The sequence below is a fragment of the Dermacentor silvarum genome, chromosome 11 (assembly GCF_013339745.2).
Source record: "Dermacentor silvarum isolate Dsil-2018 chromosome 11, BIME_Dsil_1.4, whole genome shotgun sequence".
NCBI classification, from domain to species: Eukaryota; Metazoa; Arthropoda; class Arachnida; order Ixodida; family Ixodidae; genus Dermacentor; species Dermacentor silvarum.
Genome location: NC_051164.1, coordinates 99,190,215 through 99,210,307, shown reverse-complemented (window position 1 = coordinate 99,210,307; position 20,093 = coordinate 99,190,215). Strand labels below are relative to the sequence as shown.

Here is a 20,093-nt window from a genome sequence, read left to right as displayed (position 1 = left end):
AACGTTCGTGTCTTGACGGTGTAGTCGCCGTCACTCATGCTTCGGCACATTGATTCAAGTGTGCGCCCATTCACTTATTACGCGTTGGTGCTAGGGTGGGTGTATGTTTGCATGCGAGTAGAGGTAGATGTGTGTAAATAACAGGCGAGAAACTTGCTGCGCCTGTAATTGGCGTTACTTCGTTTTGTAACAAGCGGTACTCACTCGAAGTACCGACGTTCCGGAGTTGAAGTCCTTTCTTTGGATGTTAGCTATACAGCGCTGGCAGATGAATTATCTTTTTTTTTATCCTTGAGGAAAGGATAAAATCTCAGCATCGCGAATGGCCGGCAACACTGCAGGCAGTCCTTATGTAGCAGCGGCGACACAGGTTGATTCCATTCCTTATTATTCGAATTACTATTTTTGCAGCTAACTACCGCACACGTCTTCCCTTTATCGTTACACATATTGCAGTTCATATTGGGCACAGTGCATTAGCGAACACCCAGTTGCATTTGCGGCAGCTGATCGCACAGTAGCAGGACAGAAGCAATAGTGGTTTCGTATTCGTGCGCTTTCACTGAGGCAACGTATGGCGCGCCGCCGAAAAGCGCCACCTCGTTCCTCTAGAGCAAACTGCTCCGCGAAAAGGGTCAATATATCAATGTGCAATAAACATTACACTACTTCTGTGAAGACACGTTTCACTTTCGTGTTCTATACCGATTCCTATATAAGAGGGATCAACCACATTTTTTTTCATCGATATTCACGACCAAGTCACGTTTTGTTACAGAGTAATCAATCTACCATAATTCACGAAGAGTGTTATCTACGTAGTACGTCGTTCACGAAAAAAAAAAACGCCGATAATGTCCTTTAATTAAACCAGTCACGAAACTCGCATTTAGTAACCAGCCACCTCTTGCGACTTACCGGAGGGCTAGCCGAGGCGTAAGGACGCCTGCAAGTTATGCGAGAACTCGCAGTAATAGGCGGATTCATTTCGTTCATAGCGATTGTTAGTTTCGGAATCTACGGTAGATGGCACGACAATCTGTTAACCTCTAAATTTCGAATCAATGTTGGCGTCGATAATTTCGTACAGCATTTAGCAGTTTCGTAACACTACACGAATAAACTGCTCGTGCCTCGTGCCTTCCCGGGGTCCAGTGGGATGGAAACAGCAGTTGTCGTTCGAAGCTGGCACACCCGTTTGCGCCAACGACCTTCCTCCCAGCCGCATAGGTGAGTGGCTTTTCATGGTAGTGGTTTGACACTGCCACCACGACTGCTCTGCGCTCCTTTCTGTCTGCGTAACCGCGGTATGTAGAGTCTTACCCGCGACGTTGCCCCGGTCGTTTGGGTAACAGACTTAGAGACGCCATTTATACGTTTACAGAAAAGAGAAATGTTGTGTTGTTGTGCAGTTCAGTTTCAATTTCGGTTCTGTTAGCCAGTCTGTTACGTCATGCATTACGCCAAAGAGCACGAATCAAGACTGCTGGTGCTGGTAAGGCAGCAGCATGTGATCGGAGACGCTCGCAGTCGTTGCTTACTCTGGCACGGAGTGGCCGCTTTTACTTACCTACGAAACTCCCGCGAAACTCATTGTAAGGTTTAGCTCGTCGCCAAATATGGCGACGAGCTAAGCCTTACATTGAGTTTCGCGGGACTTAATTACGCCTCCGCCTGCATTTCTGGAAACCCCTGGGCAGCCACCCTGTTGTGTTGGATGCCTGCTCCGCTGACTTTATATCCCAGAAACTCAACTTCATCCATTCCAAAGGCACATTTCTCTTGATTTAGTCGCACACCATCGTTCTGTATGCGTTGCAGCACTGCTTCCAGACGCGCATTATGATGCTCTTCGTTCTTGCCACCTACCAAAATGTCATCTAAATAGAGTTGCACACCTTCGATACCTTGAAGTAGCTCTTCCATGTACCGCTGAAATATGGCCACAGTTACTTTACACGGCACGCTTCTTGTCTTCCGTGGTTATGTCATTCGCTTCGAAGTAAAATTCGAGCCTTTCGACGTACGAAGACCATGCCGCCCCACCGGAGCTTGTTGGTGTAAATTCTCCCATGGAGCCCAACGTTGGCGTCGTCGCTGCTGCCATATCCGTGGTTTCGCCTCGTCGCCAATTGTCATATATTTATTAACGAGCCGCTAGCTTGCGGCAGACCAAGGTTACATAGTTGTGACACAACTTCGCCAGGAAGGCTTAGGCGAGGCTCTGTCCGCCATAGCGGCCACACGAGTACTGGTTGCCAGTTGCCCGCAGTTACAGTGTACTAGAAGTACGCTGTACCGCAGTCTGCACTTCAGCTACAGCGTACTAGTACACTGTACTTCAGCACACAGGGTTGCCAACACAACACACCCATACCCTGGAAACAGTGGAAGGAACTGTTTTCTACCAACGTGGAAGCGTCGGGTGCCGCCGAGTTGGCTGCGTCTCGGCGGAGAGCCATACTTCTGCATTCGCTTGGCGTCGTGGGGCAACGTAAATTCCGTAGCACGTCGACGAACGACCCTGCTACTACTACCACTGTGCCGTCCCAGATCAGGGTACTACTTCTACAAGTCAAATTACAACGACGGAAGATGCGTTCCAATTGCAAGCCGCACTGCGCATTTGTGACCACCTGTTCTCAACCACGACGAACGTGCTTGTCGAACGCCACCGCTTCACAAAGAGGATACAAAATCCGGGTGAGCCTAAGGACCAGCTCATTCCCGGTATCGCATCGGATAGGCTTCGTGAACGCTTCCTTTTCACAGGCGCAACGCTGACCTTGGACATGGCAATTACGATAGCAGAGCATTATGAAGCAACCTTGAAGAGCCTTCGAGAGTTCGGCGCAGCGGAGGAAGTGAAATACGTAAGACATTCAGGCCAATTCGCGTGACGGTCGCCGTAAAGAATCTGCGCCTTCGCCGCAGAAGTGTCAACAGACGCAGGCGGCGTCTGCACAGCGTCGTTGCTACCGCTGCGGGTATACTCGGCATTTAGCAAATTCGCCGAATTGCAAGGCCCAAAATAAGCAATGCTCAAAGGGCAGAAAAGTAGGCCACTTTCAAATTATTTGCCGCAGTTCGCAATTTAAAAGGAGCGTGCGGGAAGTGCAAGAGGACACCGAGCAAAGCGTATCGCAACTGCAAGAGGACGCCGTGCAGCTCGTATCGCGGCTGCAAGAGGATGCTGAGCATCGGGTGACGCTGCTACATGTCTCGACCGGCGCTTCGCGCCGCAGTATTTGCATCGAACTGCAAGTTGAAGGCTTTCCTGTGAACTTTTTAGTGGATACAGGGTCGTGAGTATCCATAATGACGGAGGACATTTACATGAAGCATTTTCAAGGTATGAAGGCGTCGCTACCACCTGCTGTCGCTTTATTGGATTACTCTAACATCAAGATCACGGTGAAGGGCTGTTTTCCTGCTACCGTTGCTTACAAGCAGCGCACTGTCTGTTCTCTTGTATGTTGTACAGCAGGCAACCGCAGTACTTGGATTGGACGCCATCAGCAGCCTGGACTTGCACATACATGGGGCTGAGTTGAAATGCCAGCAAACGAAAAGAGCCGCCTCTGATCTTCTACCTGCGGAATTTCGCGAGAAATTCAGCCACTTGTTCTCGGACGAGACGGGACTGGTAAAAGGTTTTGCCCATCACATGAACCGCAAGCTGGATGTGACTCCAGTGGCCGCTAAGCTACGTCGACTTCCTCTGGCCCTTCGGGAACAAGTTTCTGCGGAAGTACAGCGGCTTGAGCAAACAGGTATAATCGAAAAGGTGGATGCTTCTCAATGGATATCTCCAGTGGTACTGGTCCGAAAGAAGAACGGCAGCATTCAGCTTTGTGTGGACCTCCGTGTGGCCAACAAAGCTATCATCGTTGACGGATTCCCTCTTCCACATAGTGACGACCTTCTGCATCAACTAGCAGGGGCAGCACACTTTTCAAAAATTGACTTTGCATCAGCTTACCATCAACTGGAACTAACGACTGAAAGCCGTGATCTGACCACATTCATTACGCACGATGGCCTTTTTCGGTTCCGTCGAGTGTGCTTCGGCCTCGCCTCTGCACCAGCAGCTTTGAGAAGATCACTTCAATCCTGAGGGGCTGCAGGGGCGTACTTTGCTACATAGACGATATCATCGTCTACTATAAAATTGCGGCTGAGCACACTGCGAACCTTCATGATGATCTGCAGCGCATCTCAGCGGCTGGCCTGCGGCTTAATGACAAGTGCTTGTTCAATGTGCAAGAACTGACATTCTTGGGACATGTCGTCAGCCACAACGGCTTGTCACCCTAGAAATCGAAGGTTGAAGCTGTTGCTCCCACGAACATAACAGAGCTACGTTCGTTCCTGGGACTTGTCAGTTATTATGCCAAGTTCATTCCCCATTTTGCTGACGTCGCAGAGCCTGTTCGCCAGTTACTTCGTCAAGGAGCTTCTTTTTCCTGGGACGAAAAGGCTGCTCAAAGCTTCCGTGCGGTGAAGCAAATACTCGCAACATGCAAGGCCGTGCAGATGTTCAACCCCTCCCTACTTCCGGTAGTGACGACAGATGCTTCCAACTACGGTCTGGGAGCAGTGCTACCACAAAGGTGCGGAAATGATCTCTGAACCGTTGCCTTCACATCACGAACGCTGGCGCAAGCGGAGCGCAAGTACTCAGTAGGAGAAAAGGAGGCGCTCCCATGCGTATATGGGCGTGTGAACACTGGCATGTTTTTCTGTGGGGAAGGAAGTTCGAGCTACCAGCTGACCATCAAGTTCTGGTTACTCTCCTCTCATCCCGGGGCACAGGTCGCCGATCTACTCGAATTGCAAGATGGTGAGCACGTCTTCTGTACTACAGTTTTGAGGTGCTATATCACCATGGAAGTGATAACAAGGTGGCGGATGCGCTATCACGATTGCCTCTTGTCAAACGTACAAGAACAAAAGCAAGAAGTTGTGTCGCTTGTTTCCACCAGCATCACAAAGGCACAACTTCAGGAAGCTGTTCAATCCAACTTGCTGCTACAGCAGGCGATGACTTACGTCACAACTCGGTGGCCGGCGAAATGCAGTCTTCAAATCGAGTTGCGGCCCTTTTTCTACGTGCGGGATGAGCTGGCAGTTATGGACAACCTTCTATTGCGGGATGAGCGCCTGCTCGTACCAGTTGCATTGACAGCAACGCTCGTGGAGACGGCGCATGGCAGGTCACCAAGGAATTGTGTGCACAAAGCAGAGGCTTCGCAGCCAGTATTGGTGGCGAGGACTCGACAAACAAGTAGAGCAGGGAATCTCGTCTTGCAGTGCCTGTCAAGCGGCAGACAAGTCAGCGAAGCCCGTGGTAACACCACCGGAACCCATTCCGCTACCTAAGCGTGATTGGCAGAAACTAGCGCTGGACATTGTCGGTCCTTTTGCAATAGCTTGGAGAGCTGCAAGTTTGCAATAACGCAAGTTGACCTTTATTCGAAGTGGCCCGAGGTATCCTTTGTTTCAAGTGTGACATCTAATACTGTCATCGGATTTTTCAGAGCAGTCTTCAGCAGAGAGGGGTACCCAGATGAGATATTAACAGATCATGGACCGCAACTGAAGTCAACCCTTTTCGAGGATTTTCTTCGAGAGCGCGAAATTAAGCACTCCTGCTCATCGATTTATCATCCTCAAAGTAACGGACAGGTGGAACGTTTCAATAGGGCCTTGAAAGACTACGTTCAGCTTGCAGTTTTGGGACATCGACGTATTGAGACAGCAGTATTGGAGTACCTTGCTGTTTATCGCAGCACCCCACATGCAACAACGGGCGTTCCACCAGCTGTACTCTTGCATGGACACGCTCCACACACCATGTTGGGCATAGTGGGCTTATCCCCAAGCCCAGCTTTTTTTCTACAATCCGGCACCAGCAATTGCCCAGTTACGGAAGAGGGTGAAAGATAAACAAATGAGCAGCAAGAAGTATACAGATCGAAAGAGAGGGGCGAATGTGCCAACGTTCCGTACAGGTGACATCGCGAGGGTGAAAAACCCTCATGTTTCCAGGAAAGGCGATTTGTCCTACAGCGAACCCCGAAGGATAGGGGGTAAAAAGGGAAGTAGTGCTTTTACCCTGGAAGACAACAACACAAGGGATGCTGCGAGACTGTCTAAAGTAGTACCTTACACAGATCATCAAGGGGCCCCAACGTTGATAACAGCTCCTGTGGTTGGTGATTGGTATGTCAGCATTGATGTTGTTGCCGAGCCTCGAACTATGCCAGCCGAGCACTCTGGCCTTCCCGACACCACAGAACGTGCAGCGCAAGCAGAGAACAAGCAAGGTGGAGAGCAGCATCATGTAGAGTCCCCATCGACATCCCGGGGTGCTACGGCACAGTCAAAGCCCAGAACTAGAGTTCGCCGACCTCCCGCATGGCTGAGAGACTTTGTGACCTCTTAGACTGTCTCTGTGAAGTATCCGTTCCTTTTTTTTTTAATGGAAGGCGTATGTTGTGTTGTTGTGCAGTTCCATTTCAATATCGGTTCTGTTAGCCAGTCTGTTACGTCATGCATGACGTCAAAGAGCACGAATAAAAACTGCTGGTGCTGGGAAGGCAGCAGCATGTGATCGGAGACGCTCGGAGTCGTTGCTTCGTCTGGCACGGAGTGGCCGCTTTTACTTACCTACGGTACAAGAAGAAGAATGCGCCCTCGCTATGTCAAATTCTCGACAATGCTCTACTAGAATCGATGCCCCAGAGCCGGTTTTCTCGTGCTATAAAATAATACTAAAGCAAGATAGATAGCTCTATGACATGCGGTGAAGGTAGACTTCTGTAATCTACTCGTAATAGACCTATTGATTTCATCACGCTAAATGCGTTTTCCGGTGAAGTGAGGGGGTGCATGTTTCGAACACTCCTTTACAAGTGGGCCGTCAAAAAGCCGTGCCCCTGTTTCTTCTCAATCGATCCGCAGGGCCACGGCTGAACCAGACTCCAAGAGCATTGCTCAAAAAGGAAACAGGCCTCTCCCTAGAGCGCGATGCCACCGACACGACCCCCGGCCCCGTCTATCAGACCCACGGCTCAGGCCATAAGACCCATGGCACCAGTGACGTCACCAACCGCGGCGGTGGCTTCTACAAACGCGCCCGCCGCTGGCACTGTCAGACCCATGGTTCCGGCGACCTCACCTACCGCGGCGGTGGCCCCGACGACCGGTGGTGGAGCAGCGTGGACGAGACCCGTCATGGTGGCCATGCCTCCGGCGGTAGCCGCGCCACCTGGAGGCGTCGTAATGGCAAGGGCAGCCCTGCCGGCGCGGAGATCACGTTTCCCGCTCCTACAGATGCCGACGCCACAGTTGGCGCCGCCCCACGTGGAACCGATAGTGGGCTGCCCCCCCGGACTTGAGTACCTGTTGCGCGTCGACCAGCTGCTTGTGCATCAGCAGCTTCAGCTGCTGGAAAGTAAGCGAACGTTACGTTACACCAGATTCGTTATAACAAACTCGGATAAAGCGAATTAATCTCTATATCGAACACACCAACCTTGCTGAATTGGGTGACTCACTCATGACGAGCGGGATATAAGGTATATCGAACTCAGATCATCCGTTTACAGCGACATAAGACTGCTTGCATGTCGCGAACGCAGTATTCAGAAGGTTATTTTTGTTATATATATTCTTTTCGAGTGGACAGGAGCAGGTGTACAAAACCTCGGGCATCACGAACGCCGTTCCCAACGACGCAGAGAACCGGTTCAATGCACAGGCAACAATTACTCCTATATTACGCGTAGTTTCAAGACGAAAGCCTTAGGTGTCTATGTTGGCGGTGCCCTTGGCGGTGACCTTGCAGTGACCTTGCAGTTACCTTGGCGAAACTGCGCCGTGAAGAAAAACGGCCGACGCCGCAAAGAGTAAAAATACGTCTAAAAGTTCTCGAACTGGCGTCACATTTCCCAGGGAGGTTCTTGTAAGCAAAATAAATGAGTGGCTTTGAAAAGAAAACTCGATAAATTTCGGTCTGGGTGGGAATCTCGGTCTCGGAATTTTGAAATTTCGGACTGGGTCTGAAAGGGGGCGTTGCCATGTCAAGCTGTTGAAAGACAGCTTTTACTTCGGTACCCTTACATCAGCATTTATGACGTGATGGTCAAATAAACTTATTATTATTATTATTATTATTATTATTATTATTATTATTATTATTATTATTATTATTATTATTATTATTATTAATCGAACCCGGGCCTTTGCGATGCGAGACGAGCACGCTTTTCTGAAGCCATGGCTGCTCCACGGTTGTGCCTTATTAAAGGAGGGCCTAGCGCGTACCTGATTGTACACGTCACGTGGTCACAGAGACGCGCTCGTGCAACTGCTTGCGCGTTCGTCGTCGAACACGCACCGCCTACGCTGCTCGTGCCGTTTGGACAAGGCGTAATGTGCCCCGAAAGTGCTTTCATGTCCTCTGAAGCCACCACGATATAACGAAGTTGTACGTGCCGCAAAAAAACTTCTTCAAATGGCGAATTTAGTGAATTCGATTTTTAACTTTTCAGCATTAAAGGCAACTTCACAAATTCCCAGAGTTTTCCTGGTGGATATTATCTTGTCAGTAAGCACTTATAAACAAGTCGCAAGAATGTAGGGTCATAATAGCCCGCTTATGGACGCCTGCGCGTGCGGTGCAGATCGCGCCGAGAGTAATACATCGACGTGGCTCACGGTGTCCTAGATTTGCATGCGTTACGCCGAGTGCCGCCGTAAATTTTGTATGCCATAGCTGACCGCGCTTAGTGCCGCAAGCGGGCGCCCACAAATTAAAAACAAACAAAACAAATAGTGTAAAAAGATTATAATATTGACCGTAGAAAAAAAAAAAACAGCGCTTCCACTACTGTGAAGATGGAAGCCAGCGAAGCTGTTACTATGGTGCGTCCGCTATAGTGAATTTATATATCATTATTGACTATGTTGAGCGTCTTCGGCATGTTCCTCAAAGAGGAAGGACACCGGTGTCTTGTTTTCGCCTGATGCGATGGAAAAGTAATGTGTTTACTGCGCCAAGTCCGCCCCATCGTCATAGACTTGCGTATGAGCCACATCGTTCATAGCCACGGCACACTGCGCGGCATCGTCAGGATGCTGACGTCAGGATCCTGGAAGATGTGGTTAAACGAGCGTCCGTCTCATAGCGAGTCTAAAGGACAACTGCTGATAACAGAGCTAGAGCAATCTCTACGTCACGAGACAAAGCGGCACAACGATTGGTGGGACGTGCCGCCGCCGTGTATCGCGACACTTGTGAAAGAGACATCGGCGGTTACGAGAGGTATAACAATGGGCCATCCATCATCCGCTTAGACATCTGCGCTAAGGCACAACTGGCGGGAAACCGCCACGCACATGGTGCCGAAATTGTTGTACACGCCGGTCGGTCTACGGACGCGATATCCTTAACCCTTAACAGCTTCGCTGTTAAAAAAAAATATTACAGCCCTTTTTCTTCCCCTCTCGAGAAAATAGGGGTAGGCGAAGCTTGTGGCAAGACGACACTGTCGTAGGCGTTCCACTTCATTTGCCCTAAACTCAGGGTCGGCGGCTCTTCGCTGACGTTTGGCCACAACATCGCGCTCCCGCAACTCGGGGGCCGCGGCTATTCGGCTGGGCTTCGGAAGCTCTCACGCTAGAATCGGACGACATGCTTCGCTTACCCTCATTTTCTCGACAGGGAAAGGGCTGGTGATTTTGTTTCTTTGGATCCCAAGTGTGACAAGGGTAGTTCAAGGGCGCGTTACAGGTCTCCGAGGTCACAGGGATATATGCCATTGAGCTTGGACCCTTTCTGTACTATCACCAGGATCGGCCCACTTTTCAGCGTGACACCACCACCACAGCCGACACTTGTGAGCCTATAAAGCTTCATTTAAAAGAGAGAGAGAAAGAAAATAAAGTCAGTTTCACCAGAACGGCGGAAAATTAATGGCGATAGCGAAAAGACAACTGCACGAAGTAAGGTTCGTTGTTTTATCGGTGTCACGCGCGCTCAGGCAAACATTAACAAATCGTACTTGGTAACCAAGAACTCGCAGTCACAAACGCGAGCGAGCGCTTCGCACTGTGTCTCGGAAACTTGAGATTACGCGACCGCCAACACTAGGCGAGCGGAACAACAACATGCGCGTGAAGGCACCAACTATTTCGGCAACGGCCTTTGCACTACGGCGCGTGACCCGCGCACGGACGCGCGCGCTAGGAGGAGAAGGCAGACAGGCGCGCGTTCCTGCGCTTCCGCCCCTGCCCTCCCTTAACCCCCCTCCCCTCCAGCGCGTACTTGATCATGGTAACGCGCGTTCACTTGCGCAGAAGGAATCGTCAGCTCTCATGATTCTCCGAGTTGTTTGTTTACCAACTCGACAAATGGGGCAGTGCTGTTTCCTGCCTGCTGCATGCGTCCCGGCGCCCGTGCTTTGACAGCCGTTTTGTCGCTCAAACTTTTCATGCAGAGAAGGACAATTGAAATAACTTTTGCCTCGGCCGACATAGGTTTTTGCTAGATTTACTGCCATGCGGACTCAAGTGCATGCTTGAAATGCCCGAAAACTTCGTTAAATAGAAACCGTGTCACGAAAGTTTTACTTCGTTAAATCGCGAAGAAAAAACATGTTTAGCTAAAACTCTAGAGTAAAGCGGGGGCCCAGTAAGAATGGTTCTCGAGTAATTGAGACAATGCTTGAAATGCCCGAAAACTTCGTTAAATAGAAACCGTGTCACGAAAGTTTTACTTCGTTAAATCGCGAAGAAAAATACACAGTTTTCAATGAAACTCAGATCGGGAAATAAAAATAGTTCGTTACATCGCGAATTTCGTTAAATCGAGGTTTGTTATATCAAGGATTTGACTGTATAATATAAACGAAATGTTTAGCTAAAACTCTAGAGTATAGCGCGGGCCCAGTAAGAATGGTTCTCGAGTAATTGAGACAATGAGATGGGAGTGACCAGAGCCCCTTTGGGCTTCTGACCACCCTCGTCCTGCCGCTATTGCTCTCTTGCCAGGCTATTGAACATTATCTTTGTCTTCTGCATATTAATCTTCAACCCCACTCTTACACTTTCTCGTTTAAGGTCCTTAACGGTTAAGGTTTAGGTACATAAGGTAAGCTAAATGTCTAGCTGAAACAATAGAGTACCTAGTGGGGGTCAATAAGAGCGGTTCTAGAGTAACTGAGACAATGGAATCGGCGTGACCGGAGCCTTTGGTCATCTGACCACCCGCGGTCTGCCGGCGCGCGCAGTGTTCGTGCCGTTCGAGCTGCAGAACAAGTACGTCGTGAAGAACACCATGAGCCAGTTCATCTTCATGGCGTACGAGCAGAGCGACTGCATGAGCCGCTACTTCTGCGGCAGCGTCCGTCCCTTCGAGATGTCGCTGCTCGACTACCGCAGCGTCGAAGTGATGCGGCTGTACCGGCCACTTCGCTGCGCCAGCTGCCTCTGTTTCTGCTGCCTCCAGGTATGCACATAGCGTACAACGATTGAGACCACCGTTTACTTTCATATAGCTTCCCGTACTCGAGACGGTGTCATCATCATCATCAGCCTATATTTATGTCCACTTCAGGACGAAGGTCTAGGAAGCTATCTCCAATTACCCCTGTCCTGCGCAAGCTGATTTCAACTTGCACCTGGAAATTTCCTAACTTCGTCATCCCACCTAGTTTTCTGCCGTCCTCGACTGCGCTTCCCTTCTCTTGGTATCCATTCTGTAACTCTAGTCCACCGGTTATCCATCCTACGCATTACATGGCCTGCCCAGCTCCATGTTTTTCTCTCAATTTCAATTAGAATATTGGCTATCCCCGTTTACTCCCTGATCGACACCGCTCTCTCCCTGTGCCTTAACGTTAGGCCTAACATTTCTCGTTCCAACGCTCTTTCTACGGTCCTCAACTTGTTCTCGAGCTTTTCTGTTAACCTCCAAGTTCCTGTCTCATATGTTTGCACCGGTAGAATGAAGTGATTGTACACTTTTCTTTTTTCTGAGTCGCAAACATCCGCTTAAAGGCCTTCTGTCCTTCCTAGATCAGGATTTGGCAATGTCTGCCATACGTACTTCAACCCAATTTTATTCTGTAAATTTCCTTCTCGTGATCAGGGTCCCCTGTGAGTAACTGACCTAGGTAAACGTACTCCTTTACAGACTCTAGCGGCTCACTGGCGATCCTGAATTATTATTCCCTTGCCAGGCTATTGCACATTATCTTTGTCTTCTGCATATTAATCTTCAACCCCACTCTTACACTTTCTCGATTAAGGTCCTCAATCATTTGTTGTAATTCGTCTCCGTTGTTGCTGAATAGAACGTCATCTGCAAATCGAATGTTGCTGAGATATTCGCCGTTGATCCTCACTCCTAAGCCTACCCAGTCCAAGAGCTTGAATACTTCTAAGCATGCAGTGAATAGCATTGGAGAGATTGTCTCCTCGCGTGATCCCTTTCTTAGTAGGTAACTTTTCTTGTGGAGAACCAAGGTAGCTGTGGAATCCTTGTAGATATTTGCCAAGATATTCACGTATGCCTCATGTTCTCCTTGATTACGCAATGCCTCTATGACTGCTGGTATTTCTACTGAATCAAATGCTTTTTCATAATCTATGAAATCTATATAAAGAGGTTGATTGTACTCCGCAGATTTCTCGATTACCTGATTGATGACATGGATATAGTCCATCGTAGAATATCCCTTCCTGAAGCCAGCCTGTTCTCTTGGTTGGCTGAAGTCAAGTGTTGCCCTGAATCTATTGGAAATTATCTTCATGAATATTTTATACAATACTGAAAGCAAGCTTATGGTTCTATAATTCTTCAATTATTTAACGTCTCCCTTCTTATGGATTAGTATAATGTTGGCGTTCTTCCAGCTCTCTGGTACACTTGAAGTCGTGAGGAATTGCGTATAAAGGGCCGCAAGCTTTTCAAGCATGATATCTCCTCCATATTTGATTAAATCGACTGTCATTCGATCTTCTCCGGCAGCTTTTCCCCTGCTCATATCTCGCAAGGCCCTTCTAACTTCATCGCTAGTTATAGAAGGAGCGCCTCCATCGGTGTAGTCTGACGGCGTAGTCTGACGTAAAACAGGGCGGTCGTCGTAATAGAAACCATCGTTCTCGATTGCTGCAATAGTTGCGCGTATGGGCCTATATAGCGTCCAGAAACATGAGTAGCCCTGGCACCCGGTTGCGCCTGTGCCCATAAAAACGAGGGCTATTCGAGAAAGCGTTACAAGAGCTGCCAATCTATGAACGAATCAGACTCGACAGTTATTCGCATTGCATCTAGAGCTGGGAGTCGGGGCTTCGGGGTCCGACCTCAAATTGAGGGTCGCTCTCTAGCCTATGCTACCGGTGCGTTTCGTAACGGGTACAGCTGGTCTACGCTACTGGGGCGTCACACGGAGGCTAAGCGGGCCCACGCCGTCGTCCAAGCAGAGTTGACGAGGGTTGCTTCGTTCGTCAAGAGTACGAGGTCGAGAGGTAGGGTAAACGCAACAGGGGGGTTTATATGTAAGAGGCAAACTTATTTTACAGAACAAGGGGATCTTCATCGTACTGGCCGGAGTACGTACGGAGCGCAGTACATCGTAGCATGTCAGCGCTACTGAACCTCAACAGACTACATCGTTCTGGGCAAACACTATCGACATCTCAGACTAGATGTGCGAGCACTAGCTACATCTCGGAGAGCACTGGCTACATCTCTCACGAAGAGCACTCTAGATGAGTCGCAAACGTCCGCTTGAAGGCCTTCTGTCCTCCCTAGATCCCTAGATCCCCAGGCCAGGGAATCCTGCGGGCATACTTTCCTCCAACCGGAACGTCCAATGTCGCCGAAGGCTCCGCTTTGAGGGCGAGGGTCTTGGTCCCGGGATGGCCCAGCCATTAGCGGGTTCGTCTGTCGAACGGCCTTGGCGGCTAGCTGCGGCCGTGGGGAAGCGTCGCACGCACTTTCCCAGGCATTCCTTGGTCCCAGCGCCATGGTCGGCGGCCGGGCGACATCCATCAGCCCTGTAGCCGTCAAACGTGTCTGGCCTTGATGTCGCCGCTAGTCTGTCCGATGCGACGTATTGTGAGTCGCACCAAGCTGATTCGTCTCAGGAAATCATAGGTGGCTTGAAGGCCGCTTCCCCCGCTTGCTGATCGTAACATCATTAGCTCATGGACGAGTCACTGCTGCAAATCTGTGCGTGAGGCGGGCCTCCACGCTTTTCTTGAAATGCACATATATGTTGCAGGGCAAGTTGTGAACCAGCTCAAAATAAAACGGAACACAACGAAAAGAGTCACGTACCACCGACACTGGCTCAGGCGGTTGCGGTTTGTGTCTCCCTATGTTGTGTCCCGTTGCTAGCAGAATGAGTCTACGGGTCTCGGAACGCACCAGTCTGGAAGGCAGCGCTTCCAAAAGGCGGGGATGTGCAAGAACCATAGATTAACGCACTTCTTTACTGATTCTGAAGGGGTGACTCGCAGTAACCGCGTGGCGAATGCAAAGCATCCAACTTGAGACAACTATATAGGTGATAGTGTGACATTGTACTCGATACCACCCGCGTTTGGTGTGCGTGTAAGGGAAAGGACGGAACACAAGCGTAATTATCTCTTGCCAAAAATGGCGCAAGGATACACTGTACAAGCCATTACGAGCAGTATGGCAGGCAGAACATGTGTATACCGGGAGGGCAAGGTATTTGAGAACGCGATGACGATTTCAAGATTAGCAATGATATTTCAGTCAAGAACAAATATATTCTTTCCGAACTTTTTACAAGTACTGTTTGTTTTACCTTTGGTTTCCACGGCTATTGCATAATACCATCTCCGGCCTTAAGTATTGAATGATTTCGACTACGATAACGGTGGCATGTTCGGATCGCATAGTGCATGCATGTTAATGTTGGCCAGTTCTTCCACAACAGCAGCTTTTAGCGAATTTTTAACATAGTGTGGCTAATAATTGGTTCCGCCCTCAGTGATGCTGTCCATACAAACACCTTGTATATATAAACACCCTGTATATATAAACACCCTGTATATCCTTGCATCTCGTGATAACAGGAGCAGAAGTACAGACATGCCGCGCGTGCAGGTGATGGAGGTTCACTCTCCGCCGGGCACCATCATCGGCTCGATAAAGCAGGAGTGTTCCGTCATCTTTCCCTACTTCTCGCTGCTGGACAGCGCCGGGAACGTGGTGCTCCGGATCCACGGGCCCTTCTGCACGTCGTCCATCTGCTGCAACGACGTCGTCTTCGACATCATGACCAAGGACGGCAAAACAAAGATCGGTCAGCTGTCGAAGAACTTTAACGGCATGCTTATGGAGGCGTTCACCGACACCGACAACTTCACGGTGTCCTTCCCCATCGACCTGGACGTCAAGATGAAGGCCACGCTGCTAGGCGCGATCTTCTTGATTGTGAGTAGACGAGTGCATCGAGGGATCGCTAGGCTGCTGGGCGTTCACGTGCGCGTGATACTCGTATTGGGTTTGCACACCAATTTCACGCTGTTATTTTAACAGCGAAAGTGTTCTTAGTCGACCCTTCGCCGTCTGTCCGGCGTCACGCACGTCACGTGACCAGGAGATGATGAGAGCCGCGCCGGGGGAATGCAGGTCACGTGACCAGTAGAGGAGAGGCGTGCTGGGGGAGGATGCGACCAATGAGAGGCCGCGCTGGGCGCGAGGAGGAGAGGCGATAAGAGAATGTGTTTCTGTGCGCCGCGCCCTTTCGGATAAGGCGCAACGCGCAGAGCTGCTGCCGACACCGTCCGCGTTTCCCCACGTTCGCTCCGTACGCGCGCGGTGTCCGTGACTGCAGCCGATGCTTCTGGCGGCGGCTCGGCAGGTTTCGACCGGAGAACTGGACACTCGTCGAGTAGCGTCGGAAGTCGCTGCCTCTTCTCACCTCGCAACGTTTCAATTTAACTTCCTGTTGTAGGTCTGTGTTTACTTGCGTTTACGCAATTGCATCACGTGCAACACACGCACATGTACTGTAACACTCGGTGAAACTAACACAGCTTCGCTGTTCGACCATCTTCACGGACTGGAAGGGACGGTGATTTTTTTATTGCGATAGCAATTAATGGACATCAACGGATTTCTGCCGTCGGCGTCGCGTAAGGTTCCTGTTGTAGGTCTGGGAGCAGGGGGGGGGGTGTTCTACTCGTGCACAGTTTACGCACAGTCGTTGGCTGCAGTCATTCATCTATTCATGTTTGTTTGTGCGCGCTCACAACGCTTGTTCACAGTTAGTAATACGCACATTTCCAACGCACGCTACACATGCAATGCTGCCCAGATCGGCAGTGTAACACGCGCTGCCCACGGTAAGCGCTTTCTCATCAACACCACCGTTTCACACGCGCCTTCTCGTGGTCATCGACAGTCTACTTACGCCGCAGCACACCTGCTTACTTAATCAGCTCATGACTACAATCTTCACGGCTCACCTTACTGTATGATGCTGTGTTGCTAGGCTTCGCCCTTAGGGCGAAACTGTGACATTTTTTTTCTAAACTCGTTCGCACCATAGCACCAAGTACGTATATATAGACTCATGCCGCATTAAACACGTGAGCGCGCGACATTTTCGGTGTCGCTGTCATTCTGTATTTTTTTTAAGCGGGACTTTCTTGGCCTATCTGCCGGGATTTGGAGTATCCTGCCATCTGCCGAATAATGTCGGCTTATCTCGGAGAGTGTGATAGGAAAATGGGCCGATCACGGAGGTGGTGCAGTAAAAAAAAAAAAGACAGAAAAAGAAGGCGAAATATTGATAGCGATAGCAAAGTAATAAACAACTACACGAAGTAAGGTTGGCGGTTTTATCAGCTGTGTAAAATTGCAGTAATAATTCGCTCACTAATTGTAGCAGTGTCAAGCGCGCACACGCAAACCTGAACAGATTTCACTCGATGATCGCGAACATTCACTGCCACAACGCTAGCCTCACGATGAACGCCGGCAGCGGTGAGCAAACGCTTCGTGCGTCTCGGAAACTTGACATTGCGCGACCTCCAACACTAGACGCGCGCGATCACAGCGCGCATGAAGCCACCAACCATCTCGGCTCGCCATTAGCATTCACTCTTGCCGCAGATGACTTCCAAGATAAGGCGCGTGGGCCGCGTAGCTGTAGCTCAGCCTAAAGTCCCTATATAAGAAGAGTACCACCATCCTTTGATAAACGCCGCTTCTCTCTATCCTGTATCTCCGATTGGACGATGATAGCGCGCGCTTTTCACTTCTTTATATTTTCTTTTTTCCGCCTCAAGGCCGTTTCACATGATGCGATTTTGCACTGCGATTATCGCACCGGAAGTGCGATTTCCGTCTCATGCGACGAAAAGAGAGCCATGTTGAAATTCCTCTGCGCAGCCGCAGTCGCCGGCGGCGGCGCGCGCCCGGCCTGAAAGCTTCAACGTAGACTTTCTAGGTGCGCTACCGTCGACTTGGCTTTCGCAAGCAAAAAGTAAAGAAAAAGTTGCAGTGGCTTAGCTCGGCTATGCCAGGATATACGTAGCGTTAGCAAAGGTTCAGCTGATTATTCTTAGCTTATTCTTAAGATTATTCTTAAGATAAGATTATTCTTATGAGTCAAGCTTCTCCGTTCTTCTGCGCTGTTGAGCAGCATTTGCGCTCTCCTTCTCCATGGCTATACCACACTGGCAAACGCCAGTCAGAAGCGCAGCGGCTCCAGCGCAGTGTCAGACGGCGACTGCACAGCGAGCGCGCGCCGGCGCCAGTGCGTATACCACGGCTACGACGTCACTCCTCTGGAATGCGCAGACCGGCGGCGGAGTGCGCGAGAGGTGCCGGCTCCGGTGGCTCCGGTGCGCAAGCCGTGTGACATCACTGATCCTTGCGCATGCGCAGCACGGCTCTTGATGTGCCGCGCGAAACGGGCTTGGCTAGGCCAGTGTAGCTAACGCTACAAAAACGCTAGCGCTTTAGGATAGGTGGCGGCGGAGGAAAGAGTAGATGGCGGTACTTTTCTTATATAGGGACTTTAGCTCAGCCGCGCGGCGAGCCATCTGCAGCGACGGCGGGGCTAGAGGAGGAGAGGTGTGCATGATGAGCACCGTGATGAGGTTACCGCATGCTCACATGCCTCCTCCCCCAAGCGCGTGTTTGATCACGTGACCTGTAACTTTGGGTGCGCGGGAACACGGCGCGCATCAAGTCCTTCCTCTTCCTTCTAGGCTCGCGCGATCTCGCAGTCCTTCCCTCACACCCACAGCAAACATCGTATAGCCACAGCAAACGGAACATCACGGCGGCATCCGACGGCGAAAATTCGCTTACACAGTCTGTATAATTGCTATCGCAATAAAATAGGAGAGTGAAAAGGAAAGGGAGTTTTCCATAAGCTTCCTGAATTAAAATCTGGGACTTAAATGCTAGGCTTCATATCGACGTTGGTGCGCCATCGTAGTCCGGATTCAATTGTCCGGCGCTGCGTATAGATAGAACATTTATAAGAATACTGGTTGCGTGGCCCAGTGGCCTAGTGTTGGACGTCACGTGATCTGCTTCAGGCGCGAGGGCGAGCATGCCAGGGCTTTCCGGGCAGCGTGATTCTAGAAGCGAGGAGGCTGGAATGCTTAAGGCCATGTGATCTGATGAGTATCGGAGGCGCGGCACAATGAAATGGTAGAGGGAGCGGTAGCATGGAACGCGCGCTTGGGGACAAGCAACCGCGGTCCCCGCTGTCGGTGCTCCTATAGAGCGTAGTGACCCGATCTTGTGAAAGCAGGGATATTTTGTTGGCTAGCGAATGTCTACTGTAATTTATACTTCCCCATAAAGCTAAGAGCCTTACTTCGTCTAATAGTCTAATTCGGAATCGATCGCTGCCAGTTCTACGCCTTCTAATCGAAATTGCGATTTTTTTTCTACATAAGGATTTTTTTTTACCATATCAGGAGAAGCCTTGGATACCTCAGTGCCTCCAGCGGCCAGTCGCGCGGCAATATTGCGTGTATCGCGGGCTTCTTTCACTCTCGGAAAAACACTATTATGTAGCACGTATTGAGCAACAGAAAGCTGTATCGAGAGTTTCTCGTGTTGCGCTGCAATTTTCTCATTGACACTTTTCATCTAATTAAAATATTTGAGATGATTAATTAAGACTCAATATGTAATGAGGCGGAATCCAAAAATAATAATCTGTATATCTCCAAGCGAGGTTAAACAAAACGTTGTCTTGGTTCTGCCAGGCTACGGGGCATTTGCATAGGTTTAATGTTTGGCTAAAGTTGCGTAGGATACCATGTATATATAGTTCATAGAATACGAAAGCACGTAAGAAAAAACGCGACTTCACTCACGTTTCACCCGCGGGACCGGCCTAGTGTGTGTGTGTGGTGTGTGTGTGTGGTGTGTTGTGTGTGTGTGTTGTGTGTGTGTGTGTGTGTGTGTGTGTGTTGTGTGTGTGTGTGTGTGTGTGTGTTGTGTGTGTGTGTGTGTGTGTGTGTGTGTGGTGTGTTGGTGTGTGCGTGCGTGCGTGCGTGCGTGCGTGCGTGCGTGCGGTGCGTGCGTGCGTGCTTGTGTGTGTGTGTGTGTGTGTGTGTGTGTGGTGTGTGTGTGTGTGTGCGTGTGCGTGTGTGTGTTTGTGCGTGTGTGTGTGTGTGTGTGTGTGTGTGTGTGTGTGTGTGTGCGCGTGCGTGCGTGCGTGCGTGGTGCGTGTGTGTCTGCACGAATTTGTAAAGGCACACCCTTCACCCTGCTTTTTAATTACAGTCTCAGTTTCGCCTTTAGTGCTGAACTGAGACTTTAAACTGAGACGTACTACGCGGCTGCCAACCCCCCCTTCTACCCTACCCCCGGAGCCTTGCGGCCCGGCGGCGGCGCGGTCGCTCGGGTGCCGCGGAGTAAAGCGTGTCCCCCCCCCCTCCGTGCAGTCGCTCCGAAGCAAGCGTTGTGCGCGACTGGAAGACGGCCACGGAGAAAGAATAACAGGAGGCGCAACTCGGCTCCTTCTCGCGTCGGTCATAATGTCACGCTGGAGCGCGGCGGCGGACGT

General features: G+C 50.2%; 1 protein-coding gene across 1 annotated transcript in view; it reads left to right on the top strand.

Annotated features, from left to right (window-relative positions):
- Nucleotides 1-1,123: 1,123 nt before the first annotated feature.
- Nucleotides 1,124-20,093, top strand: part of LOC119434003 (phospholipid scramblase 2-like) — a 44,253-nt gene continuing 25,283 nt past the window's right edge. The window contains exons 1-4 of the mRNA XM_049659215.1: nt 1,124-1,230; nt 6,967-7,459; nt 11,298-11,515; nt 15,152-15,481. Coding sequence (XP_049515172.1) covers nt 7,033-7,459; nt 11,298-11,515; nt 15,152-15,481 — 975 coding nt within the window. The 5' untranslated portion in view covers nt 1,124-1,230; nt 6,967-7,032. The remainder of the gene's footprint in view (nt 1,231-6,966; nt 7,460-11,297; nt 11,516-15,151; nt 15,482-20,093) is intronic.